The 23,295-nt window shown below is 34.0% G+C and overlaps 2 protein-coding genes across 2 annotated transcripts; both read left to right on the top strand.

Moving 5' to 3' along the window:
• The first annotated feature begins 5,721 nt into the window (after positions 1–5,721).
• LOC117923413 (alpha-galactosidase-like) lies at positions 5,722–12,650 on the top strand. Its single transcript, XM_034841678.1, has 15 exons — positions 5,722–5,987; positions 6,781–6,839; positions 6,925–6,981; positions 7,067–7,101; positions 7,897–8,000; positions 8,143–8,218; positions 8,363–8,421; positions 8,516–8,581; positions 8,676–8,759; positions 8,936–9,000; positions 9,174–9,256; positions 9,364–9,454; positions 12,023–12,072; positions 12,201–12,341; positions 12,450–12,650. Exons 1-15 carry the CDS (start codon positions 5,809–5,811, stop codon positions 12,534–12,536), a joined length of 1,236 nt encoding a protein of 411 aa, XP_034697569.1. The 5' UTR covers positions 5,722–5,808; the 3' UTR covers positions 12,537–12,650.
• Positions 12,651–14,251: 1,601 nt separating this feature from the next.
• On the top strand, positions 14,252–20,006 carry LOC117924105 (alpha-galactosidase-like). Its single transcript, XM_034842664.1, has 15 exons — positions 14,252–14,398; positions 14,573–14,631; positions 14,757–14,813; positions 14,898–14,932; positions 15,266–15,369; positions 17,030–17,105; positions 17,366–17,424; positions 17,529–17,594; positions 17,685–17,768; positions 17,852–17,916; positions 18,030–18,112; positions 18,203–18,293; positions 18,457–18,506; positions 19,497–19,637; positions 19,733–20,006. Exons 1-15 carry the CDS (start codon positions 14,349–14,351, stop codon positions 19,817–19,819), a joined length of 1,107 nt encoding a protein of 368 aa, XP_034698555.1. The 5' UTR covers positions 14,252–14,348; the 3' UTR covers positions 19,820–20,006.
• Positions 20,007–23,295: the final 3,289 nt, after the last annotated feature.

Genomic DNA, 23,295 nt, shown 5'->3' with positions numbered 1-23,295 from the left:
GAACTCTACATACTTGAAACCCAATTTTAGTTTATTGTACATAGTCTGCTCATGCTTCTAGGAATCTGAACAAGTGTTGTGTTGTGGCTTTTGTGCTTGTTAGGAATAGTGGTTAATGGCTGTTGTCCACGTGTATAGCTTTGTTAGAATAAAACAGAATTAGTTAGTTGTTTTATTATAATAAAAATAGAGTCAGTTAGCTGTTAAGAAGGGTATTTATATACCTTGTTGTAATCATTTTTTTCAGTTAATGAGAAATTCTTTTCTCTATTAAGTTTTCTCATATGGTATTGGAGCGGTTTAAGGTTGCAAAATTTCTAGGGTTTTTGAAAGTTAGTAAATGATCGAATAGAAAGTTAAGGCTTTCTTTCTTTGGCTTTTCTTGCTGTTTGCTGAAAATTTTAGGGACTAAAAGGCATCATTTACTTTGAAATTTGGAGTCTTGATCCAAAAATTCCTTCAATGGAGGCTCCAATTCAAACTATTGCTAAAGATTCATCAATGGTAGCTCAAGAACAGTCAAGATTTTTACCTGTGAGTTTCACACATTATTTTTTAGTGAAACTTGATAACAACAATTTTCTCATCTGGAAACAACAAGTGGTGTTTGCGATCAAAGGTTATGGATTACAAAGATTTATCTTATTTGAGTATGCAATTCCTTCACGGTTTCAATTGAAAGAATATGCACAAGCCGAAAATGTGAACAAAGCCTTTGTTGAGTGGGAACAACAAGATCAATTGCTTCTTTCATGGTTGCTCTCGTCGATCTCTGAGAAAGTTCTTCTAAGGTTAGTTGGATGTGAAACCTCTTTTCAAGTTTGGGTGAAATTAGAGTAATATTTTGCATCTCAAACTAGGGCTAAAATCGGATAGTTTAAGGATCAACTTAAGACTATGAAAAATGGATCTTTGAATGTTGTTGAATATCTGTCCAAAATCAAGAGTTGTGTTGATTATTTAGCCTCAGTTGGTCATATTCTCACAGATAAGGACCATATTGATGCTATTCTAGATGGTCTCACTGATGAATATGATGATTTCATCACCTCCATCCTTGCTAGATCTGAATCCTATACAATAGAAGAAGTTGAGTCTATGATTATGACATAAGAAGCTAGAATTGAAAAGAATGCAAAATCTCTTAATTCTACACCAAGTGCCAATTTTGCCTCATCTTCTACTAATAATGGTTTTGGAGGTCGTGGAAAAAGCAATTTCTCTACCAACTTTGGTAAGGGAAGAGGTCGAGGTATTGGTCAAGGTAATGGAGGTCGTTTCAATGCTGGAAACTTTGGTAGAGGCAGAAATTTTAATGGAGGCAGAGGAAATTGTGGTAGATCTGGTTGGAATAACAACTGGAATAATACTGGCAAAACTCAATGCCAGCTTTTTCAAAGGTTTGGACATGAAGTTGAAAGGTGTTACTACAAGTTTGATCCAAGTTTTGTTAGTCCAACCTTCTCTTCTCAAAATAGTGGTGGTCCTCATGCTTATTTCATCCAAGTCTCTCATCTTCCCTTAACTTTGTTTACAACACTTGAGGTGTTCAATGATAACTCTTGGTATCCTGATTTTGGTGCTGTAAATCATGTCACTCCAAATGCTAATAATCTTCATCACAACACTAAATTTACTGGTCAAGACAAAGTACACATTGGTGATGGTTCAGGTTTGTCAATTTCACGAATTAGTCATTCTTCTTTACTTTCCTCTCTTACTCCTAAAGTGCTCTCTTGAAATCATATGCTTTTGGTTCCTTCTATTACAAAGAATCTTCTTAGTGTTTCCATATTTTCAAAAAACAATATTGTTTTCTTTGAATTCCATTATGATGCTTGTTTTGTTAAGGATCGGGATTCTCAAGCCATTCTTCTTACCAGGAAAGTTAAAGATGGTCTATACTCGTTTGATTCATCAAATTTGTGTCTTGCTCATCCACAAGTTGCCTTCAACATTTGTCAATCATCCTCTGCTGTAAAAACTTGCATTGTTCAAACCTGTACTGTTTCAAATCCTTGTGATTCAATAAAGCCAAATGTTTTTTATCTTTGGCATACCAGATTAGGACATCCTTTTGTTCAAGTTGTAAAAACAATTCTTTCACAGTGTAATGTCCTTAATATCAATAAAATGACACCTTCATTTGATTCATCATGTTGTTTAAGCAAAATTCATAAATTTCCATTTTCTAGGTCTAAAACAGTTTATACTGCTCCTCTACAACTGATTCATTATGATCTATGGGGTCCAGCTCTGTCCCTTCAAGTAGTTGTTATAGATACTATGTTCATTTTGTGGATGCCTATTCTAAATTCACCTGGTTATATCTTCTTAAAAATAAATTTGATGTCATCCGAACCTTTATCAATTTCAAAACTTAAGTTGAGTTTCAGCTTGATTCCAAAATAAAAGCCTTTCAATCTGATTGAGGTGGTGAATTTAGATCTTTTCAGTCATTCCTTACTCAACATGGTATCATTCATAGAGCGTCTTGTCCCCATACTCAAGAACAAAATGGAGTGGATGAAAGAAAACATCACCACATTGTTGAAAATGGTTTAGCCTTGTTAGCTAAATCTTCAATTCCTCTCAAATATTGGGATGAAGCTTTCAGAACTGTTGTGTTTCTTCATAACAGACTTCCAACTCCCATCCTGAAACAAAAATGTCCTTTAGAACTTCTCTTCAAAACCAAACCCAACTATTCATTTCTGAAAGTGTTTGGTTGTGCATGCTATCCTAACACTCGTCCCTTTAACAAGCATAAATTACAATTTAGGAGCACTGTTTGCACTTTTATGGGATACAACTTAAACCACAAGGGATATAAGTGCTTAGATTCAAATGGCAAGCTGTATATTTCTAGAGATGTTATATTTGATGAAACAACATTTCCATTTGCTCAAATTGATTAATCTTCCTACTCTATCCATAATTCCTCTTCATTGTCCAATTCTATCCCATCTGCTAGTCTACTTATTCTAACAGTCCCCTCTCAAACTCATTCTCATCCTATTTCATACTCATGTCTTGTTGCTATTTCCATTGACAAGCCAATTAATGAGGTTGATTTACCTTCTATTCCTAATGTACATTCTATTTCTCCAGTAACTGATGTTGTTGTGCAGGATATTATTTCTTCTGGTAATACTAATTTGAATAGAAGGACAGGTTAACCAAGAAGTCAAGGGAATACTCATGTCATGACAACAAGAAGCAAAATGGCATTACCAAACCTAAAGTGTATATTGCAGCAGTAAAGGAACCAAAGATAGTTGAGTTGGCTTTACAAAAGGATGAGTGGAAACAAGCCATGATATCTGAGTTTGAAGCTTTGCAAAGAAACAACACTTGGTCTTTAGTACCCTTGCCTAAAGGAAGAATATCTATTGGTTGTAGATGGGTCTATAGGGTCAAAGAAAATCCTGATGGTAGTGTCGAAAAATATATACAAAGCTAGGTTGGTAGCCAAGGGCTTTCATCAACAAGCTGGATTTGATTTTAATGAGACTTTTAGCCCAGTTGTGAAACCAACAACTATCAGGATTGTACTCACCAACAAGCTAGATTTGATTTTAATGAGACTTTTAGGCAATTAGATATAAATAATGCCTTTTTGAATGGTATTTTACAAGAGGAAATGTTTATGTCACAACCTCAAGGCTTTGTTGATGAGAAACACCCTAAATATGTTTGAAGACAGCATAAAGCTCTCTATGGACTCAAACAGGCACCACGAGCCTGGTTTGAGAGACTTCACAAAGCACTTTTACAGTTTGGATTCGTCTCTTCCAAGGCAGATCAATCTCTCTTTTTGAGGATTACATCAACCCATACCACCTACATTCTTGTCTATGTAGGTGATATTTTGATAACTGGAAGTAACGCAGGGGTAATAACTACTCTTATTAAACAGTTGGATGTTGAGTTCTCTTTGAAAGATCTAAGAGAAATAACCTATTTTCTAGGCATTCAGGTTACTCATACAGTGAATGGATTTCATCTCTCTCAACAGAAGTATATAAGGGATCTTTTGGTGAAAACTAAAATGTTGCAAGCCAAGGGTCTTCCCACTCCCATGACTAGTGGCTTAAAGATAGTTCCCATGGAGTTCCAATTGAAAATGCCCAGCTATACAAAAGTACAGTAGGAGCTTTACAATATGTTACCGTAACTAGACTTGAATTAGAATATAGTGTCAATAAAGTTTGTCAATTTATGCAAAGGCCTACACATGAGCATTGGAAGGCTATAAAATGCATTCTAAGGTACTTAAGAGCAACCATGGATTATGACATTCATTTAAAGAAAGTTGTTGAGTTGAGTTTAGTTGGATTTTCTGATGTTGATTAAGGTTCAAACCCTGATGATAGACGATCGGTTTCAGGTCACTGTGTCTTCTTTGGCAATAATATTGTGTCTTGGCATTCCAAAAAACAACAAACAGTTTCCCGTTCTAGCACAGAGGCAAAATATAGAAGTTTGGCTGAACTAATTGCTGAAGTAGCCTAGATTCAATCCTTACTATCTGAATTGCAGTGCAAGACACCTAGAATACCAGTTCTGTGGTGTGATAATCTCAGCACAATGTTGTTATCTGCCAATCCCATTTTTCATGCTCGAACAAAGTACATAGAATTGGATCTTTATTTTGTAAGGGAAAAAGTTTTGAAGAAAGACAAATATAAGACATGTACCGACAAATGAACAAGTGGTAGATGTTCTAATTAAAGCAATCTCCATTGGATAGTTTAATCAAATGAGGAACAAACTCAAAGTGGAAGACCTTACAACTTTGAGTTTGAAGGAAGATGTTAGGAATAGTGGTTAATGGTTGTTGTACACGTGTATAGCTTTGTTAGAATAAAAAAGAATTAGTTAGTTGTTTTGTTAGAATAAAAACAGTGTCAGTTAGCTGCTAAGAAGGGTATTTATATACCTTGTCATTCTTTTCAGCTAATGAGAAATTTTTTCTCTGTTAAGTTTTCTCATAGTGCTGAAGGCTAGTTGTTTCCAATATGCCACTCTGTTGTCCTCTTCGCAGAGGCATGAAAAGAAACATGAAGAGCATGACATATGTTTTGATAGTTTGTCCATTTGAAAAAAGGGGATTTGTCTGACAAGGTGTCTGTCTTCACATTCTGCACCTTTGAAGCCGTTAATTCGGGAAAGCTCCATTTTTATGAGTTTGGTACAGCTCCAGGATCATGATGAATTGCCTTGAATCCTAGTTGTTTGTGTTGATGGTTTGCTTCTTGATAAAAGGTGCATGTTTTTGGGGAAGAAGATGGGAGGAAAGCAAAAGAAAAACAAAGAGTAAATGGAAATGGACAAAAGAGGAAAGTGGGGAGCTAATGAAAAGCAAGAAACGTTCACCGACACAAGTAGTAGTGAGTGTTGAGCTCACCCACTCCTGTCCTCATTTGATTCTCATTAATTTTTCTCGACCAAGACATGGAATTCTTAATTTTAAAAATGAGTCTATTTTGAAAATGCCACTTCCATCAGAGCCATGGGCCCAGCATTTTGATTTTCCTATATATATTTATTAATATATGGGTATTGAATAAATAAACGTAGATGCAAAGTGGGTTTCAACGTGTCTCTATCTCTCCCTATATATATATATATAACACATGAGATACTAGTATTAGGCAAGAAGCACTAGGAAAGAAGGAGAGTGGGTTTCAACGTGTCTCTATCTCTCCCTATATATATATAACACATGAGATACTAGTATTAGGCAAGAAGCATTAGGAAAGAAGGAGGGCAACCCAGAAGCAGAAGAAGAAGAAGAGTGCAGAAATGGGTGAGTCCGGCTTGCATGCGTGTGGGTTGTTTGTGCTGACTGTGATGATGGTGGTGGGGGTGGGGGTGGGGGCGAGTTGTGGGGGAGCCCCAGGGCTTCTGAATTCTGAGTCAACAGAGACCACCAGTTGGAGGAATCTTTTGGCCAATGGCCTTGCCTGCACTCCTCAGATGGGGTATGTTTTTTCTCTCCCATCTTTCTCTCCTCTTTTCTTTGAACACAGTGGGTTGAAAATTCATGTCTCTGTTGATGCTGGGAAGTTCCCAGAGAAACAGAAGAAGACAAATAAAATTGAAAGAAAAGAAAATAATTGGATTAAATTCAATAATATATATATATATATATATATATATACATACATGTGTTTCCACTTCTATACCAATGAGAAGGAATTTTTGAACACCTAAGTTAAGAGAGAGAGAAAAAATATATATATTTTTGGTAAAAAAAAAGAATTTTTTTTATGGGAGAGAACCGAACGTGGTGATTATCAGTAAAAAAAATTATTTTATCTCGTCATCCTTTTAAATTTTAACCACCAATCACTAATGGAGACTCAAATTTTGATTGTTCAATCTTCACAGAAAGAACTTGGGTCAATAACGGGCCCAATCCACCCAATTGCTGAGTTATGGACGTCACATTTTGGGCTGGGCCCAGTAAAAATCATGGGCTAGAATGTCCAAAGTTGAGTCCAACACCCAAATCCAAATAAGAAATTGGTTTATGAATAACTGTTTTCAACTTTTTATGAGAAGATACAACAAAATTTGAAGAAACATCATTTTTATAAATAGAGAAATCATAAATACGTAGATAAATTATATACATCAAACATATCAAATAAAATCTCATACATATATAAGAGTGATTTTTATAATTTACTTGAAGCATTCACATAAAGATTTGAAATTCCCCATATTGCTTTTGTGCAATAATTTGTTTATATTTAAGTATATGATGATCAGATGGAACAGCTGGAACCATTTTGGTTGCAAGATTGATGAGAATTTGATTAAGGAAACAGGTATTTTTTTTTAAAAAAAAAAAAACATTTTCTTAATATTCCTATATATGGTTAATGGTGACATGAGATTGATGTTGTTGAACAGCTGATGCAATGGTGTCAAGTGGCCTTGCTGCATTAGGATACCATTATGTTAATTTAGGTAATATTTTTGGCTGAGGAGTCTATATATTCTTTTTTGTTTCATCCTAATTTTAATTGTTTTTTCTTCTCATATTCTGTCTCAGATGACTGTTGGGGCGAAAAGAACAGAGATTCTGACGTAATTTTCCTCCCTTCCATGTTTGTTTCTACTTTCATTTACTTTTCTCTTGCACTTACTCCTACTCTATGTTGTGTGGGTTTGATTGCGGGTGTGGAGATGTCTAGGTGTCTCATCCTCCACACCTAAAAATTTTAAGACCCGAGGCTCGATTAAAATACACTAAAAATTTCTTTCTTATTCCAAAAAAAATACAAAGCATATCATAATCAATCTCCCGCATCAAAATGTCCCATGATATTACGATGCCAAATAAACACCCTTGTGATGCCAATTAGGGTCACATATAGGTTTTAATATCAATTATAATGACTCACTTTCTTGCATGAGACGAGGATCCCGATACTCATGTCATGTCAAGTACCTTGGGTGAAGTTAGAGTGTTTGGGTGTCACCCTCTAGGACTTGATTAAAAAGAATCTCACCAATGTGAACTAAAAATTTCTTCCTTATTCCAAAAAAATAATACATAGGATATCACAATCAATCTCATGCAGCATGATCTTTCATGAGATTGCAAAGTCAGATAGACACCCTTTTGGTGCCAGGTAGGTTCCATACTGGAGTCACGAATCGAATTTTGCTTTGGGGCAATGGGGGATATCACAGCATGTGACGAGGATCCCATATCAATACTCATGTCATGTCGGGCATTCTAGGTGAAGTTAGAGAGTTTGGGTATCATCTAGGATGTGAATTTTGGCAACAACAATAAGTTGATGACTTTCCTATGCAATGATGATAAGTGGGTTGATACTGGAACTGATTTTGGCATTCTCAAATTTTCTTTTCCAGGGGAATTTGGTTGCTAAGCATTCAACATTTCCTTCAGGCATCAAGGCTCTAGCAGATTACGTTCACAAGAAAGGGTTAAAGTTTGGAATTTATTCAGATGCGGGGTATTGCTTCAATACAATCATATATTCAGCTCTTGCATTACAGATATAGAATGATCCTTGATTAACTAAAGGCAAAATTATTTACATGACAACCCTATATTTTTCTTTGTGACTAATTTTCATGTCTTGTATCTTGTTTTAGTACTCAAACTTGCAGTAAGACCATGCCTGGTTCACTAGGCCATGAAGAACAAGATGCAAAAACCTTTGCCTCATGGGTAAGTTTGCTTCAATTCTTCTTCTTTTTTTTTTTTTTCCCAACAAACTGTTTCTGATATAATCAAGGCACAGCCATTGATTAGAGTTGCTTCTTTATCACAAGATGAAAGAAATGCTTATTTAAATCCATATTTTTCATACAGGAAGTCGATTACTTAAAATATGATAACTGTGAAAACACCGGTATAAGGCCTCAGGAAAGGTATCTCATTTATTTTGCCTTTGTGTTTTGACCAACTCGTAGAAGTAGGTATCCCATCATAAAATTTTATTCAAGTTACCCTGTGGATGTATAGGTACATTAAGATGAGTAAGGCTTTACTGAATTCAGGAAGATCCATATTTTTCTCCTTATGTGAATGGTAAGTCACATTTTTTCTGCAAATTGGGATAATGTTTCTTCTACTATCAGTTAAAATGTCATTTTAAGATTTCTATGCAACAATCAAAATATAGGGGACAAGAAGATCCTGCTACTTGGGCTAAGGATGTAGGAAATAGTTGGAGGACAACGGGAGACATTGAAGACAACTGGGCTAGGTAATATATGTTTGGTATAATCTAATTTATAAGCAGTTCATTGCATGAGCATTCTACTGGAAATTGTTGAAAAATCAGAACTTATGCCGATAAACTAGTGTTGGTTGAAATGATTTTATGTTATAAAATTTTTATCATGTGAGGACCTGATGAGTCATGACATTTTTGTTTCTTAGCATGACATCTCGGGCAGATGAGAATGACAAATGGGCAGCGCATGCTGGCCCTGGTGGATGGAATGGTAAAAAGATAATGCAACCATCTTCTATTTTTTTTTGTAATTTAGGTATCTGATCATTTAATGGATGATTATACTGCTTTCCTTGGCATGATTCTCCACATTCAAAAAGGTGTCTTAACTTGTTAATTTTACAACATTAATTTCCCTAATGAATTATGATTGTTGCGGACCAGATCCTGACATGCTTGAAGTAGGAAATGGTGGCATGACAAAAGAGGAGTACCAGTCTCACTTCAGCATATGGGCATTAGCTAAAGTATTATTTAAGCTCGGCTCTTCTCATTTTATACACATTGGATTAGTCAATGACATGATAGCTTGATGTGGTCCTGTTTAGTTACTATTCTGGATTTTTTGGTGTAGGCCCCATTGTTGATTGGCTGCGATGTTCGATCAATGGATAATTCAACCTTTGAATTGCTTAGCAATAAGGAGGTTATTGCTGTCAATCAAGGTAAGATTTAAGAGTCAATATTTATGTTTATTTACAAGGTAGCATAGAGAATATCGTAACCAAGACAGAATGTTCAGTATAGTTATTATTGAAGTCACAAATAAAATACAGAGAATATTGCTCTCTACAAGCAAAATCCCGATCAATTGCACCAAACGGGCCATGCCTGGAGTCAGCATTGTTTAGATTTTCATATCATATTTTGTATTATTCTTTGTTAGTTATGTTTTTAAGAAGCCCAACTGTGTTTAAGTTCCAACACCTGTAAGACAAAACACGTGTACAAAAAGAATCAGAGCAGGTTTGAAGTCTGCCGGCGAAGTTTGGCAGGTTTGAATGGGCCTGTAATGGAGCATCTAAGGAAAGGGAGGAAAAACTTGATTATGTGGAGGAGGGCAAAAACATCAATAATTTATCTCCTGAGGTTTAAAACCATGCATGTGTGGCAAGTTTGCATCTATTCAAACTGTTTGAGATGACATTAAAGTCCTCCAATCTATTGACTGGGCTTGGTTCTAACTTGAGCAACTGTTTGGGTGGAATCAAAATCATTGAGGAGGAAACAACCAAAATATCAACTCTGAAGAATGATGATATTTGCACAGGAAAATAAAAGTTTCAGAAGGAACCATGGACTGCTCCCTAACAAAGAGGGTTGAAGTAGTCAGTAGGTCACATGCAGAATCAGGTTGCAAGGAATAAAACATCAAGAGGTGAGGTTATTTTTCAAATTTTGTTAATGAAGGCCACATGGTACTTAGTGATGGAACTGGTCAACCATGAAAATCCAGTAGAGGGGATGGGCAAAATGTTAATTGCAAATCACTGGATCCCCTATGTTAGCCTGAATATTTATCCATTGGAAAAACTGTGATAAATTGAGTCGAACCCAGTCTTCTCGTTCTGTTGCTAACACAATATCATATGAGCCTTGAAAGGTGAAGTTGGTCCTTACTGAATTGTTGGAGCTTGATGCCATGGCCACTACAAAAGAACTCAATGCCTTGGAGAACTGAGCTTGGTTTCTTGTTCACCAACCAGGCATGAATTTTGTGGGGCGCTGATGGATTTAGATGACCAAGCTAATAGCTTATGGAAGTTTTGGGCAGTTAAAATTGTGTTTAGTTGCATTAGGATCTGATTAGATTCAAAGATTGGATTTTGATATACACCTTGTACCATTCAATTGTTCTGACAATGGCCTTGGAACTTAACTGGCTATGAAACTAATTAGATGTTAGAAATGCTCTTCTAAGCTTGGTCTACATGGAACAACATTTTGATTTGTTTTAAGAGGTGTTCACCCTATGTTTATAGACTTAGTTTGAAACGTAAAGCAAAAGTTGGGTTTGTTTATAGAAAATAACCATCCTATCGTTGTCCTGTAAAGATGGAAACAATCTCAAAGCATCGGGTTGCTCTATAGGATTCCTCCTTATCTATCTTCAACATTCCTAAGTGCTTATTCTCTCACTTGTGTGTGTAGATGACATTTACCTGATAGGAAGTGATATTGTTTTCTGCAAGAGTTCGTCAATACCATTGGCTTGCAATTTGTTACTGATTGATGCTGCATATGGGCATCATACGCATTTAACCAAAGGAGTTTCTCATTATGTTAAAGGGGCTTCTGTCTATGTTCTTCATCTAATTTGAGAAAATTCGATTGATATTTATGCCTTTTACGAGGCTAACTGAGCTAGTATTCCTCTCATACTGTGATTGGCACCCAGTTGCTCTAAATTCTTTGTCTCTTAACATATCTCTTGGATCACTAAAAGAAGCCAATAGCTGCTCAATCTAGTGCACAAGCAGAGTATCAATCCATGGCAGTGGCTATAGCGGAATAGCCTGAATAGACTTGAGAGGAATTTGTTCCCAAGAGTAGAGACATTAGTATTTGTATTGCTCGCCCAACTAGCTTCACTCTGTTATAACCTTAATGCTCAATACATGTATATCAATTTAGTGTTTCTCTGGATATCAAGATTGATTATCCTCCTCTCCATAACTGAGTTGTACTTGGTTCTCCCATTATTCATTTTCTCTCATCTGTTCAACCAGGCGACAATCTTAAGGGGTATATAATTTGAGTTTGCTTTCTTGAATTTTAAGTCAAGCTTACATTTGTTTTTTTGTCCTCTTTAGCTTCATGGGGCATAATGAAGAAAGTTCTGTTCCAAAAGGAATGTGTAGCATGGATAATATTGCTGGAAGAAATCACTATACTGCTGGAAGAAATTATGATAGAATGTCTATTCATAAACAATTGTGTAGCTAAAGGGGCAGTGATTGGAGAGTTTATAATTCCTTTGTCCTATTGTTTAACGTTAACATTAGGAAATTCAATGCTTTCAAGACAATAAATATGTCAAAGAAATGCACTTTTATCTGAGATGCAGCTCTGAAATTTTTTATTGTCAATCTCTGCAAATTTCGTTATTTTCCATTAGCTAATAGAAGGAAATATAATCATTTGAAGGAAATATAATGAACTCATATTGATCTGGTTGAGAGAAAAAAGAAAAAAAAGCTCTTTTTTTTCCTAAACTTTTGTGAATGAAGCAGATGAACTTGGTGTTCAAGGGAGAAAGGTTAAGAAAGACGGGAATCTTGAGGTAACATTTCATCTGAATTTACTTTTCCAACCTTTTCTTTTTATATGTATGCTGGTTTTGAGTGTCACTCCTTTTTGCCCTAATACCAAAAGTGATCTATCAATTCTCTATGAATTAAAAAAATGTAGGTATGGGCGGGTCCTCTCTCTGATAACAAGGTGGCTGTAGTCCTTTGGAACAGAGGATCATCGCAAGCAAATATGACAGCTCATTGGTCAGATATAGGCCTCAGTCCCTCAGCTGTTGTTGATGCTCGAGACTTATGGGCCGTGAGTTTCTCTTAACTTATACAACTCTGCTCTATGTTTAACTATCCAATTATTGTGTTTTAATAATTTATTTCCTATTTGTTTGCTTTCAATGCTTGAAATTCACAGGATTCAACTCAATCATCGGTTCAAGGACAACTTTGGGCCCAAGTGGATTCTCATGCTTGTAAAATGTATATCCTCACACCCAAGTAGGAGTTCAATGTGCTACTTACTTGGTGAAGCTACTAGTTATGTGTTCCTAGATCTTTGTGTACTTTCTATGGTTTAAAAAAGGCAATAAAGTTTTCTATGGCGGTTTATGAAACATTTCTAAACTATTGATGATGAGTTCTTGCTACTACAACCTCACACAAATACCAGGACAACAGCCTTTCTGACTTCTTTCTGTTATTTCTAAATTTTTTGACCTGTGCCAAATAGATTGGCACCTATCAGCACTCATCAGTAGCAAAATAAAACATTACTAGGTGGCTAATCTGTTGTGGGCTTTACTACTTTTCTCTTTCCTTTGTATCTGTTGGGTTCTGCCTCTCTCTATTTGATGCATTGTCTTTTTTACGGAGGCATCTTCATCGGGAAGAAAAGCATTGGAAGCTGAGAAAGATTGTGCCCAAGATTGTTTTTATGCATATGGTAGGATCGGAGCTGAAGAATCTATGAAGGAATGAAAGTACCATTAGTTTTAAGATTGAAAACCCTTGCCTTTGAGTTTTATTACCTCGATCCAAGGGGTCCTTGGGGAGAACCTGTTTTATTTCCTTCTTTTTTCTTTTATTTCATCTAAAACTGGGTGTTGAGCTAATGGAGGCCATCACTGTCGTGGGTTTGCAGTTGTGAGGTGTACCTTTTTTCACTGATAAAGGATTTCTTTTTGTTAGTTTTCAGGAGTATAAGCTACCTGCATGGAGTCATTTTCTGTAAAAAGATGTGAACAACAGAATTATGAATTTAGCAGATGGGAACATGATATGCATATAATGAAATCATAGTTAACGACTTAAGTTACTGTAAATAGGAGAGCAGCCAATGCCTGTTGACTGATTAGTAATTTTTAACGACCTAAACACATATATATCCATGCTTAATAATTACCTTTTGGGTTTGGGTCAGGTTAATCACTTATGAAGATCATCTCAACACCTCACTTACAGATACTTAAGCATACAGAAAATGATCTTGATTTGAATGTTTCATCATCTTTATTCTCATTAACTGGTCGTGTTTAATATTAATTCCGTGTATTTGTAGGAAAGACAGTCAAAATCAACTTTTTGTACATAGGATTCTTATGAGCTGAAACTCTTCTTTGGAGGATATGACCTCCAAGAGTTGAGTTCATATGCTAGAGTAGCAGAGAAGGGGAAAATGGGAGAGATATGAATATTTCATCTTGTAAAAGCCGAGTTAGTCAGAGTCATATTTCTTATTATAAGCAACAATCAGTTTATCAGTAAAATGCAAATAATGCTCATCACATCATCTTTGTATACTATTTGGATGGTTTGGCATGTAATTAGGATTCTGATTAGTTTACAAACCATAAGACAAAGACAATGATGACTTGTCATGCTGAATGGGCATATAGAGTTAAAAAAAGGAATCCTCAAGGTTCCAGAAGGAGAAGTTGGCAAAGGCATATATTTCAGCAGCAAAGAATCAAAGAGAAGTGTCCAAGACATTAAATCGATAAGAATCTGGTGGAAAGTTCCATGCTTGAAACTATGAAAGGGATGAATCCAACACATTTGTTGACAAGAAGCTGATGAAGTGGTCCAGGCATGAGAATGACAAATTATGATCCATAATGTTGGCCCTTAGTCCTTTAACTTGCTTTTATCCACTATATATCACTCATCACCCTTTTCGAATTTGTCATAAGAAAGGAACAGCCTAATGGCTCATGATCAGATTTCTATTCCACTTCTCTTGTTTCTCATATGCACCCTTTCAGCTGCAACAGTCAACCATGCCAACTTGACTGGCAAATTTCGTGAAAATGGAGCAATGAAAAGGAAGCTGTTGGATAATGGTCTTGGTCAAACTCCTCAGATGGGGTAAACTTGTTCAAACTTGAGCTTCATACACCATTTTTTCTCATTATATCCTTCAATTCTTCTGTTCATAAACATATGGCTTATGCTTTATGTGCCTGTACAAACACACAGACACACAAATAGATCCAGAGACATGATAAATATAAAAAATTTATTTTGTTGTATATTGTGCAGATGGAACAGTTATAATCACTTTCCTTGCAAGCTCAGTGAAGAACTAATTCACCAGATAGGTGAAGAATTACTTACAACTTAAAATTGGTTGTTCTTATCTATATATGTCCGTATTCATTATGAGTCTTCATAACTCTGTCAAAGAGGTCATTACTGATGGCTGTTTTCCCTTTTTCTAATACAGCTGATGCAATGGTTTCAACTGGCCTCTCAGCCCTCGGATACAAGTATATTAATTTGGGTATAAACTTTTATTTTGGCCATAGAAAAAAATATTCATTAACAGTAATTTTCTTTTCTAACATGAATTTCAATTTTTGAGTAGATGACTGTTGGGCTGAATTGAATAGAGACTCCAAGGTACACAAACAGACACTTACAGTTTTCGAGTTCTCTGTTGTTCTGAATCTGGTACTCTGTTGTTTCTTTTATTGTTTGCTTACCTTTTATGGGTTAAAAAAGAAAGGCAAAAGGAATTCGTTCCTGAATAGTTTCTTTCATGCAGGAGCTTCATAATACATTTTTTTACGATACTTAAAAGCTTAATGGCTGCAGAATAGTCTTATGTCCTGTGAATTGCATCTTGTGTTCTTTGTCATGTCTATTGCAATGAAGGATTTGAATGTGTAGCTGTAGGTATCATACATTTATTATAGAAATTTGAAACAATTGCTCATTTCTTCTTGTGTGCAGGGAAATCTAGTACCAAAAGCTTCAATTTTTCCCTCTGGTATGAAGGCTTTAGCAGATTACGTCCACAGCAAAGGGCTCAAGATTGGAATTTATGCTGATGCCGGGTATTAGTATTCCATTTTTCATGTTTTAAACCAGAAGCTGGCATGCTCATTGGTTTGCCTTTACCTAACTGTTTGTTTTGTAATGTTCTAATTCTTAATCCTCAAGTTTCCAAGATATGCCTTTCCAAAAGAGTGGTAGTTCTGGAAAAACAGGAAGATGAAAAACCTTAAAGATACGAATACCATGATCTAATCTAATGGCATAGAATGGAATGTTATGCATTTCCCTACATTAGAGTTCTTATGGAACGACTGCTTTGTAGCCTATTGGCTTAACCAGAAGCACTTATTTGTACGTTACAAAGGAAGTCTTATCATTGAAGACATGAGCTTCTGCTTCCTATTGATTGAACAAGATGTTCTGTAAAGGTCATGTTTTGGGCATACATGATACACATGTAGCCTCTGGAAGGGAGAGGTGTGAGAAAAATCAACAACCTGATCCTTTCCTGAGTGCTTTTGCTTTACCCATGGTTTAGAATGGTTAATTTATCTCGGAATGATTCAAGAATGAGGATCAATCTAACACTTAAAAAATGAATGGAATTCTTTAATGGTGATGTCTCTTTCACTATATGCAAAACCAAATGTCTCTGACAAGTTTCATTTTGCTTTAAGTTTAGAAGCAAATGCATGGACTGTGTGGGTGATGAAAAGAAGCCTATAAATCATACCTCATGCCTCCTTCTCTGCACCCTTCTCTCCTGTCTCCAGTAAATTTGTTTGATTATTACTATAGATAATTGTTGGACCATTTCCTAATCACTAAAGGTGGTAGTTTAACATGATATTAAAGCTTTGGTTCCTAGAGGTCTTCGATTTGAACCTCTCTTTCTATTTGTTCCCCTGTTTGTTTGTGATGTTCCTAGAGGTGTTGGGTTCAAGCTTCTTTCTGCTTGTTACCCCATTTGTTTGTTTTTTATGTTCTTAGAGGTCTTGGGGTTCAAACTTCTCTCTGTTTGTTCCCTCGTTTATTTGTTTGTCGTAGATTATCTGTTTCTCCTGCCTGTACATGAAAACATCCTTGGTCAATTCCCCAACAACGGGGCATCACAACATCATGAATGATAGAAGCTAGGTATGGATAGCCCACTTCTGGTGGGAGCATATCTTGTTTTTGAAATGATAGGAAACATCCTCTCTAGTAAGATGATTGAAATGTGGGCATTTTGTTGGAATAATAACTGCAGAAATGTATGGTTTTCTTTCCCTTAATATGCTTGGTGGAATTTGGCATATCTTAACCAACCTTGTGTTCTCTGAAGAGGGCTCCTCTATCTTCTAACTCAGGTGTTTTGCCTGGTTTTTGGTTCATTGTCCACCGCTGTTTTTACTTAATAATAGCAAGTGTTATCATTTATGGTTCTGCTAGCTAGACAGATTCTTGAACTGAACCATTTATTTTCCTGGTTGGAGAGCAACATCACATTTTCAATGCAGCTCAAGGGTGTTTGGGTTCATTTCCCCGCGTTGTCTCTTTTCTCTATTTCCTTTTTCTTGTTGATTCAGTTGCCTGCATAAAAACATTAGTTTATTTCTTTGTCACTTTGAAAATGATAGAAGAGAGGAAGTACTTGTTGTGAGGGGGTGAGTAGGAAAGGGGGTGTTGGGATATATGTCATGGCTCGTAATACTAACAAGTTGTTGCTATTCTTTTTAGGACATTGACTTGCAGCAAGACAATGCCAGGGTCACTAAATTACGAGGAGCAGGATGCCAACACTTTTGCTTCTTGGGTATGTTCTATTTGTGCATATGCTAAGTCTTAAGCTAGACCAGAGTAAAATGGGGAGAGAAGAAGAGGCCCAGCTATCCTAATTTGCAAAATTAAACAAATGGTTTCTCATTTGATTTTCCCTTCTCAATAACAAGGTTCTATTTATTATCTTATGGTCCAGAGATGAATCTGGAAAATTCTCGTAATTTCTTTTGCATTGCTGAATCTGAGTCCTGATTGAACTAATTTGGTTCTCTTTTGTAATCATCTTTTCTTTAGGGAATTGACTATCTGAAGTATGATAATTGCCACAATAATGGACTGAGCCCACAAGAAAGGTGAACCAAAAATTTATAATCTGATAGAAGGAGTTGATTCCATGATTTAGTTTCTACTTTTTTAATGTTTGTAATGTATGTTGTATCATTGATTTGGATGACAGATATTCAAATATGAGCAAAGCTCTTCTCAACACAGGCAGACCCATCTTCTACTCTCTATGTGAATGGTATGCTGCTATCTCCTTCCCTCTCTCTCTGTGTACCAAGTGATCCCGTTTCTATAACAAGTTATAAAAAGATTAATTTGGTTTGTATAGGGGCCAGGACAACCCTGCAACATGGGCAAGTAGTATTGGAAACAGTTGGAGAACAACTGGAGACATTAAAGATACTTGGGAGAGGTAAAAATACCTAGTCCGACTTCTATAATAGCTTAAGTGTTGATCGCGCTAATAGAAAAATGTTGTCAACTTTCTTTGGACAGTATGACATCGCGTGCTGACCTTAATGATGTGTGGGCATCTTATGCTGGACCTGGTGGATGGAATGGTTATGCTGATAATCCCTTACAATTCAAGGCTTTAACTGCTATTCATTTCTGATAAATAACAAGACATGAAATCTAATTGCGCTGTAAATTGTCATTTGTGGCTCTATTTTAGACCCAGACATGCTTGAAGTAGGCAATGGAGGAATGTCAACCGAGGAGTACCGCTCTCACTTTAGCATCTGGGCTTTAGCAAAGGTACTAGAACTACAGCCTGTTCTCAAGGATTATGCTTAAACTTGTAAAACCATGATCAACCTTGGATATTGTTCTTTGGGATCGGCTTAGGCCCCACTTCTTATTGGGTGCGACATTAGGTCCATGGATAATGAAACGTTCGAGTTGCTAAGCAACAAGGAGGTTATTGAGGTTAATCAAGGTATTAACATAACCATGCCATCATTTCTTTTTCTGTTTACATTTTGTCAAATCTAGTGTCATCACCATTCCTACTAGCATGTATGACGAGTTTGCCTTCAGAGGAAAGGTACAATAAGTATAATTTTCGGTTTTAACTGCTCTTAATCTAAATGGTGTAACAGATAAGCTTGGGGCTCAAGGGAAAAAAGTAAAGAAGACTGGAGATCTAGAGGTATATTGTTTTTTTGTACCTTTGGGACTGCTAACCATCAATGTTGCAACATGCCATGCATTAAACAACCATTTTTTTCCTAAAAACTTAAGGCTATGTTTGGTTCTTGGAAAATGTGAACAAAAGAAAATAAAGAGAAAAAGTGAAAACAAAGAAAAAAAAAGATTTAAAGTCAATAAATTATTTTTAGATGCTACTTCAAACTCATTTAACTTATTTTAACTCTTTGATATAAAGATTAAATAATTTGAAAATATATAAATTTTTAACTAATCTTAATTATATTTGATTTTCGTTAGTATTTTTTGTAAAATAATCAAACATGAGAAAACCATTTTCTTTAACATTTTTTTTCCTTAGTACTTTCTAAAAACTAAACATAACCTAAGTTTTTCAACTTTGAATCCATAATGCATATCATACTCTTAACACTCTCCCTTTACATGTGGCCTCATATTTGTTGTGGGACAGACCTTCAATTAACCAGAGCTAGGCCTCATACCTGTTGTGAGAGGCATCGAGGCCAATTAACCATAAATCTAATCTAATGTTGCAGCTGAACAGACAACATTTAACCACAGCTTTAATACCATGTTAAACTATCAAGTTTCATAAATTTTGTGATCATAGATAATTAGGCAGATAAATAATGGGGGAGGACCAGTCTTAAGTTAGCTAAAGCTTTGATACCATGTTGAATAAAAACTATTCCTAAAAGTTTTAATTATTAGGAATTTGCTTCACACTGTATATCATGCTCTAATACTGCATGTGTTTTTTTTTTTTTTTGTTCATATGTAACTTATGGACTGAATTCCCTACATTGTCCAATGACAACCAACCAAACCCAACTTTAATATGCTAATATGCTTATTGCTCTTCATGTAAAAGTTCATGTAACAATATATATCCAATAAAATCAATCTTTAGTAAAGATGGGCTTAGAGCATGAAGGTTTCTTTTACGCTTATTTCTTATGAGAATGTGCAGGTTTGGTCTGGTCCCCTCAGTGACAATAGGGTGGCAGTGGTCCTGTGGAATAGAGAATCTTCTGAGGCAACGATAATTGCAGATTGGAGCGATATTGGGCTGAATTCATCAGCAGTTGTTGATGCTCGGGACTTATGGACGGTATGACCCCAAGAACTAGCAAACAAGTGAAGGTTTGATGGAATTTTCATGCCTAATATCATTCTAACACATGATTATGTCGATTGTATTTGCAGCATTCAACTATATACTCAATTCGACATCAACTCAAGGCAACTGTTGAAGCTCATGCTTGCAAGATGTATGCTCTCACACCACATTAAAATTTGACTTAAGTCCGTATGAGATTACGCTACTAAAGGCTAGAGCGTTTGTTGTTGTAGTTATGTAAGTTCTCATTGCTATAAAAATATATTTTGGCACACCTGCCATCCTAATATTATCATGAGAATTTCCCATCCATTCGGTACTTTGTGATATGCTACCGTTTTGTACGTACCAACAAAATTTATGAGGGTTTTTCTAGTTTCTTGAATCTTAGTCATTCTAACCTTCATAAAAGGTGACATCTTTGAATTATGTATACACATTTTGAAGTTAAAAAGATTATGTGTTCAAGACAAATAATATCTACACAACATATACAGGTCATGACAGGTGATGTCACAGTCAATTCTCGATTGAAAAATATATGGAGTTAAGTACATAAGAGCCTGTTTGGCTGTATGGTTTAAAAACGGTATTCTGTTTTTAAAAACTGAAAACTATTTTTTAAAAATTTTTAACACTGTTTGACCATTGCTCTCAATAAACAATTTTTAAAAACAAAGTAAAATAGAGAATAATTGTTAAGAACAAATATAAGTTATTTTCACCAATTTTTAAAAACAAAAAGAAAAAATAAGTTTGTTTGACCATGTTTCCTGAGACCTGTTTTTTAAAAACTATTTATAAGTTAAAATAAGTGTCAAAAAACATGGTCAAACGGGTCCTAACTTTGTAAAAATCACGAGAGGAATGGGCTCAAAGCACAAACCTATAATATAGGTCATAACATGTTTCTTTTCATTTTCTTGTCTATTTGAGGAATAACTTATCCTTCATTTTACACCTAAATTCTAGATGAAACACTTTTTTTTTCCATGGAATCATTACCTTATCAATGAAGCTTTCAAGTTGAATTAATAACTTAATATGATATTTGAGCTTTGATTAATTAAATATTTTGAGTTTTGAGTCTTTTATGTGTTTATTCCCCCATCCATTTATCTCTAAATTGTAATACATGATCTATCTTTTTACACAAATTATAATGTTACATTTATTTATATCAAGGTATAGCTAATATATTGTAGAATCACTTTATATAATTTAAGTCCCTTGATAGCTTTAGACCATTAAGACCATTCACTTTTTACTAAAACGAGCCAAAACTAAACCAAATTAAGGTTAAGGGTTTGTTTGGGAATTGCAAATTTTAAAAACACAAATTGATAAATTATTGGAAGTAGTTATTTGAGAAAAGTTTGAGATATTTTCAAATGTTTTTTATAAAGTATGCTGAGAAATAATTGAAAATACAAAAATATTTTAAAAGATTTTATATTATGCTTAAATACTTAATACTTTCATCAATAATAAATGGAGAAAACAATTTTTTTTTTTCATATTTGAGTTTTAAACAAAATTTTTATTCACAAAAATGATTGAGAATTATTTAAAAATTATTTTTAAAAGCATTATCAAACAAATCCTAAGCAAAATATTATCCGGCAGAGCCTAAGTATTTGATTGACATCTATATATAATATGCATATAAGACGACTATAGATTCTAAAATTTATCCCAATTTTATTTTTACAATGATTTTGAGTCCAATTTCATCCTTAGATTTTAAGCTTAAATACATTTGATTTTTTTTGCCTACTCATACCATTTAAATCTTAATTTTTGTTATATTATATTATTTTAATTTTTTATTAATTTAATGTAATTTTATTTTATTTTATTTTTCTTTGATTTCAACAATAATGTTTATAAGATTTGGGTTGGTGAATTAATATGAAGTTTTTACTATTGATGGATTAATATGAAACTTGGGCTCATTTGTTGTGGGTAAAACTTGTTGGATGGGATGATAATTGATATGGATTAATATGAAACTTGAACATGAGATAATTGTGGTATATTTTGAATATTATTTTGGGTTAACATATTAAATTGAGCTTATTTATTTTGGATTATGAGATATTAAATTTAGGCCTAATGGAATTTGTTTTAATTATCAATTTTTTGGACTTGGTTGATTATGCTTATATATTGGTCATTAATTGAAAATTTTGGATTAGGGATTATGACATGTGGGATAGTTCAATTGAGTTATATTTGTTAATTTGGGTCCATTTTAATTTATTGGATTAATTTAAAGTTTAAATTTGAGCTTGAATATCTGTTTTAGACTTTGTACATTCATGGATATTTACATTTGAACTATTTTTGTTTTACATGGGCTTATTATGCAATTTCATTATGCTACGTATGGATCAATAACATGTGAAAAAATAAATTTCATGGAGGAAAAGGAGGCACACGAAGACATTGAACTTGTTGTAGCCTTGTAGGCTTGTTGGGGTATATATTTTATTTCTCACTTTTATTTTGTTTTATTTCTATTAGTTCCTGTAAATATTCATTTGTATATATATTTATTGAGTGTGTACAATATTGAATAAACTAGACATTTTTTTTAATTAAAATAATAGTTCAAAAAATATTCTTCTTAATAAAAGAAAGTTTTTTTTTAACAAAAATTCTGAAAAATGTTTTTAGGAAAATTGAAATTTTGTTTTTAATGAAAATTCAAAATTTTGTTTTTAATAATAATTGTCCGAAAACTGTTTTGTAAATAAAGTTGTCCCAAAAATTAAATTTTAATAAAATTACTCAAAAAAAAGATTTTTTTTTTAAATAAATTTTATTTCCTTAATTAGAATGAGATTAAAAATAATTTTTGTAAATAAAATTCTTAAATAATATTTTGATGAGAGTAGGGGGAGTCACTTTTGCCTATTAAAGTTTGTATAAATCATTTTTTTTAATAAAATTGAATTGAAAATATTTCGTAAATAGAGTTTATAAAGAAATCAATTCATTTGTAAATAAAAATAAATTAAAATACTTTTGTAAATAAAATAGTAAAAATTCATTCTTTTTCTTGTAAAAACAAATAAAAATAATTTTTTTTGCCAAATTAAAATTTTGTAAAAAATTCTTTTGATAAAACAAGTGCAAATAATTTTCTTGAAAATAAAAATTGAATGTAAATGACATTTTATTGAAAATAAATTGAAATCTTTTTTTTTTTTTTTTTTTTGTAAATAGATAAATTGAAATCATTAATTGGAAATTGTTTTTAATAGAATCCTTTCAATTTTATTTTTTTTTTAAAAAAAAATCATTTTTAATTTTTTTAATTCGGTCAATAAATCAATTTTCATAATTCCTTTGTCATTTATTTTGTGTATTCTTATAATTTGATTTCATCATTATTTTTGTGTATATTGATTTTCACCCTAACTTATACATATTTATTTGTATGGTTTTTTTTCTCAGTATCCATGATCAATTAATTATTTGTCATAGTTCCCTCAATTTGTTTACACCATGTGTATACATGCTTAGAGGAGTGTTACAACTCACTGTTATATCTTTCCAATAAGTAACTTGATCCCCAAATTCAGAATCGATTTTTACAGACATGTTTTTTTTTCCAAATAAGGAGTCACATAGGGTTTTCTTT

The sequence above is a fragment of the Vitis riparia genome, chromosome 10 (assembly GCF_004353265.1).
Source record: "Vitis riparia cultivar Riparia Gloire de Montpellier isolate 1030 chromosome 10, EGFV_Vit.rip_1.0, whole genome shotgun sequence".
In the NCBI taxonomy this organism is placed as follows: Eukaryota; Viridiplantae; Streptophyta; class Magnoliopsida; order Vitales; family Vitaceae; genus Vitis; species Vitis riparia.
Note: the sequence above shows the minus strand (reverse complement) of the source record. Positions and strands in the feature narration are given on the sequence as shown.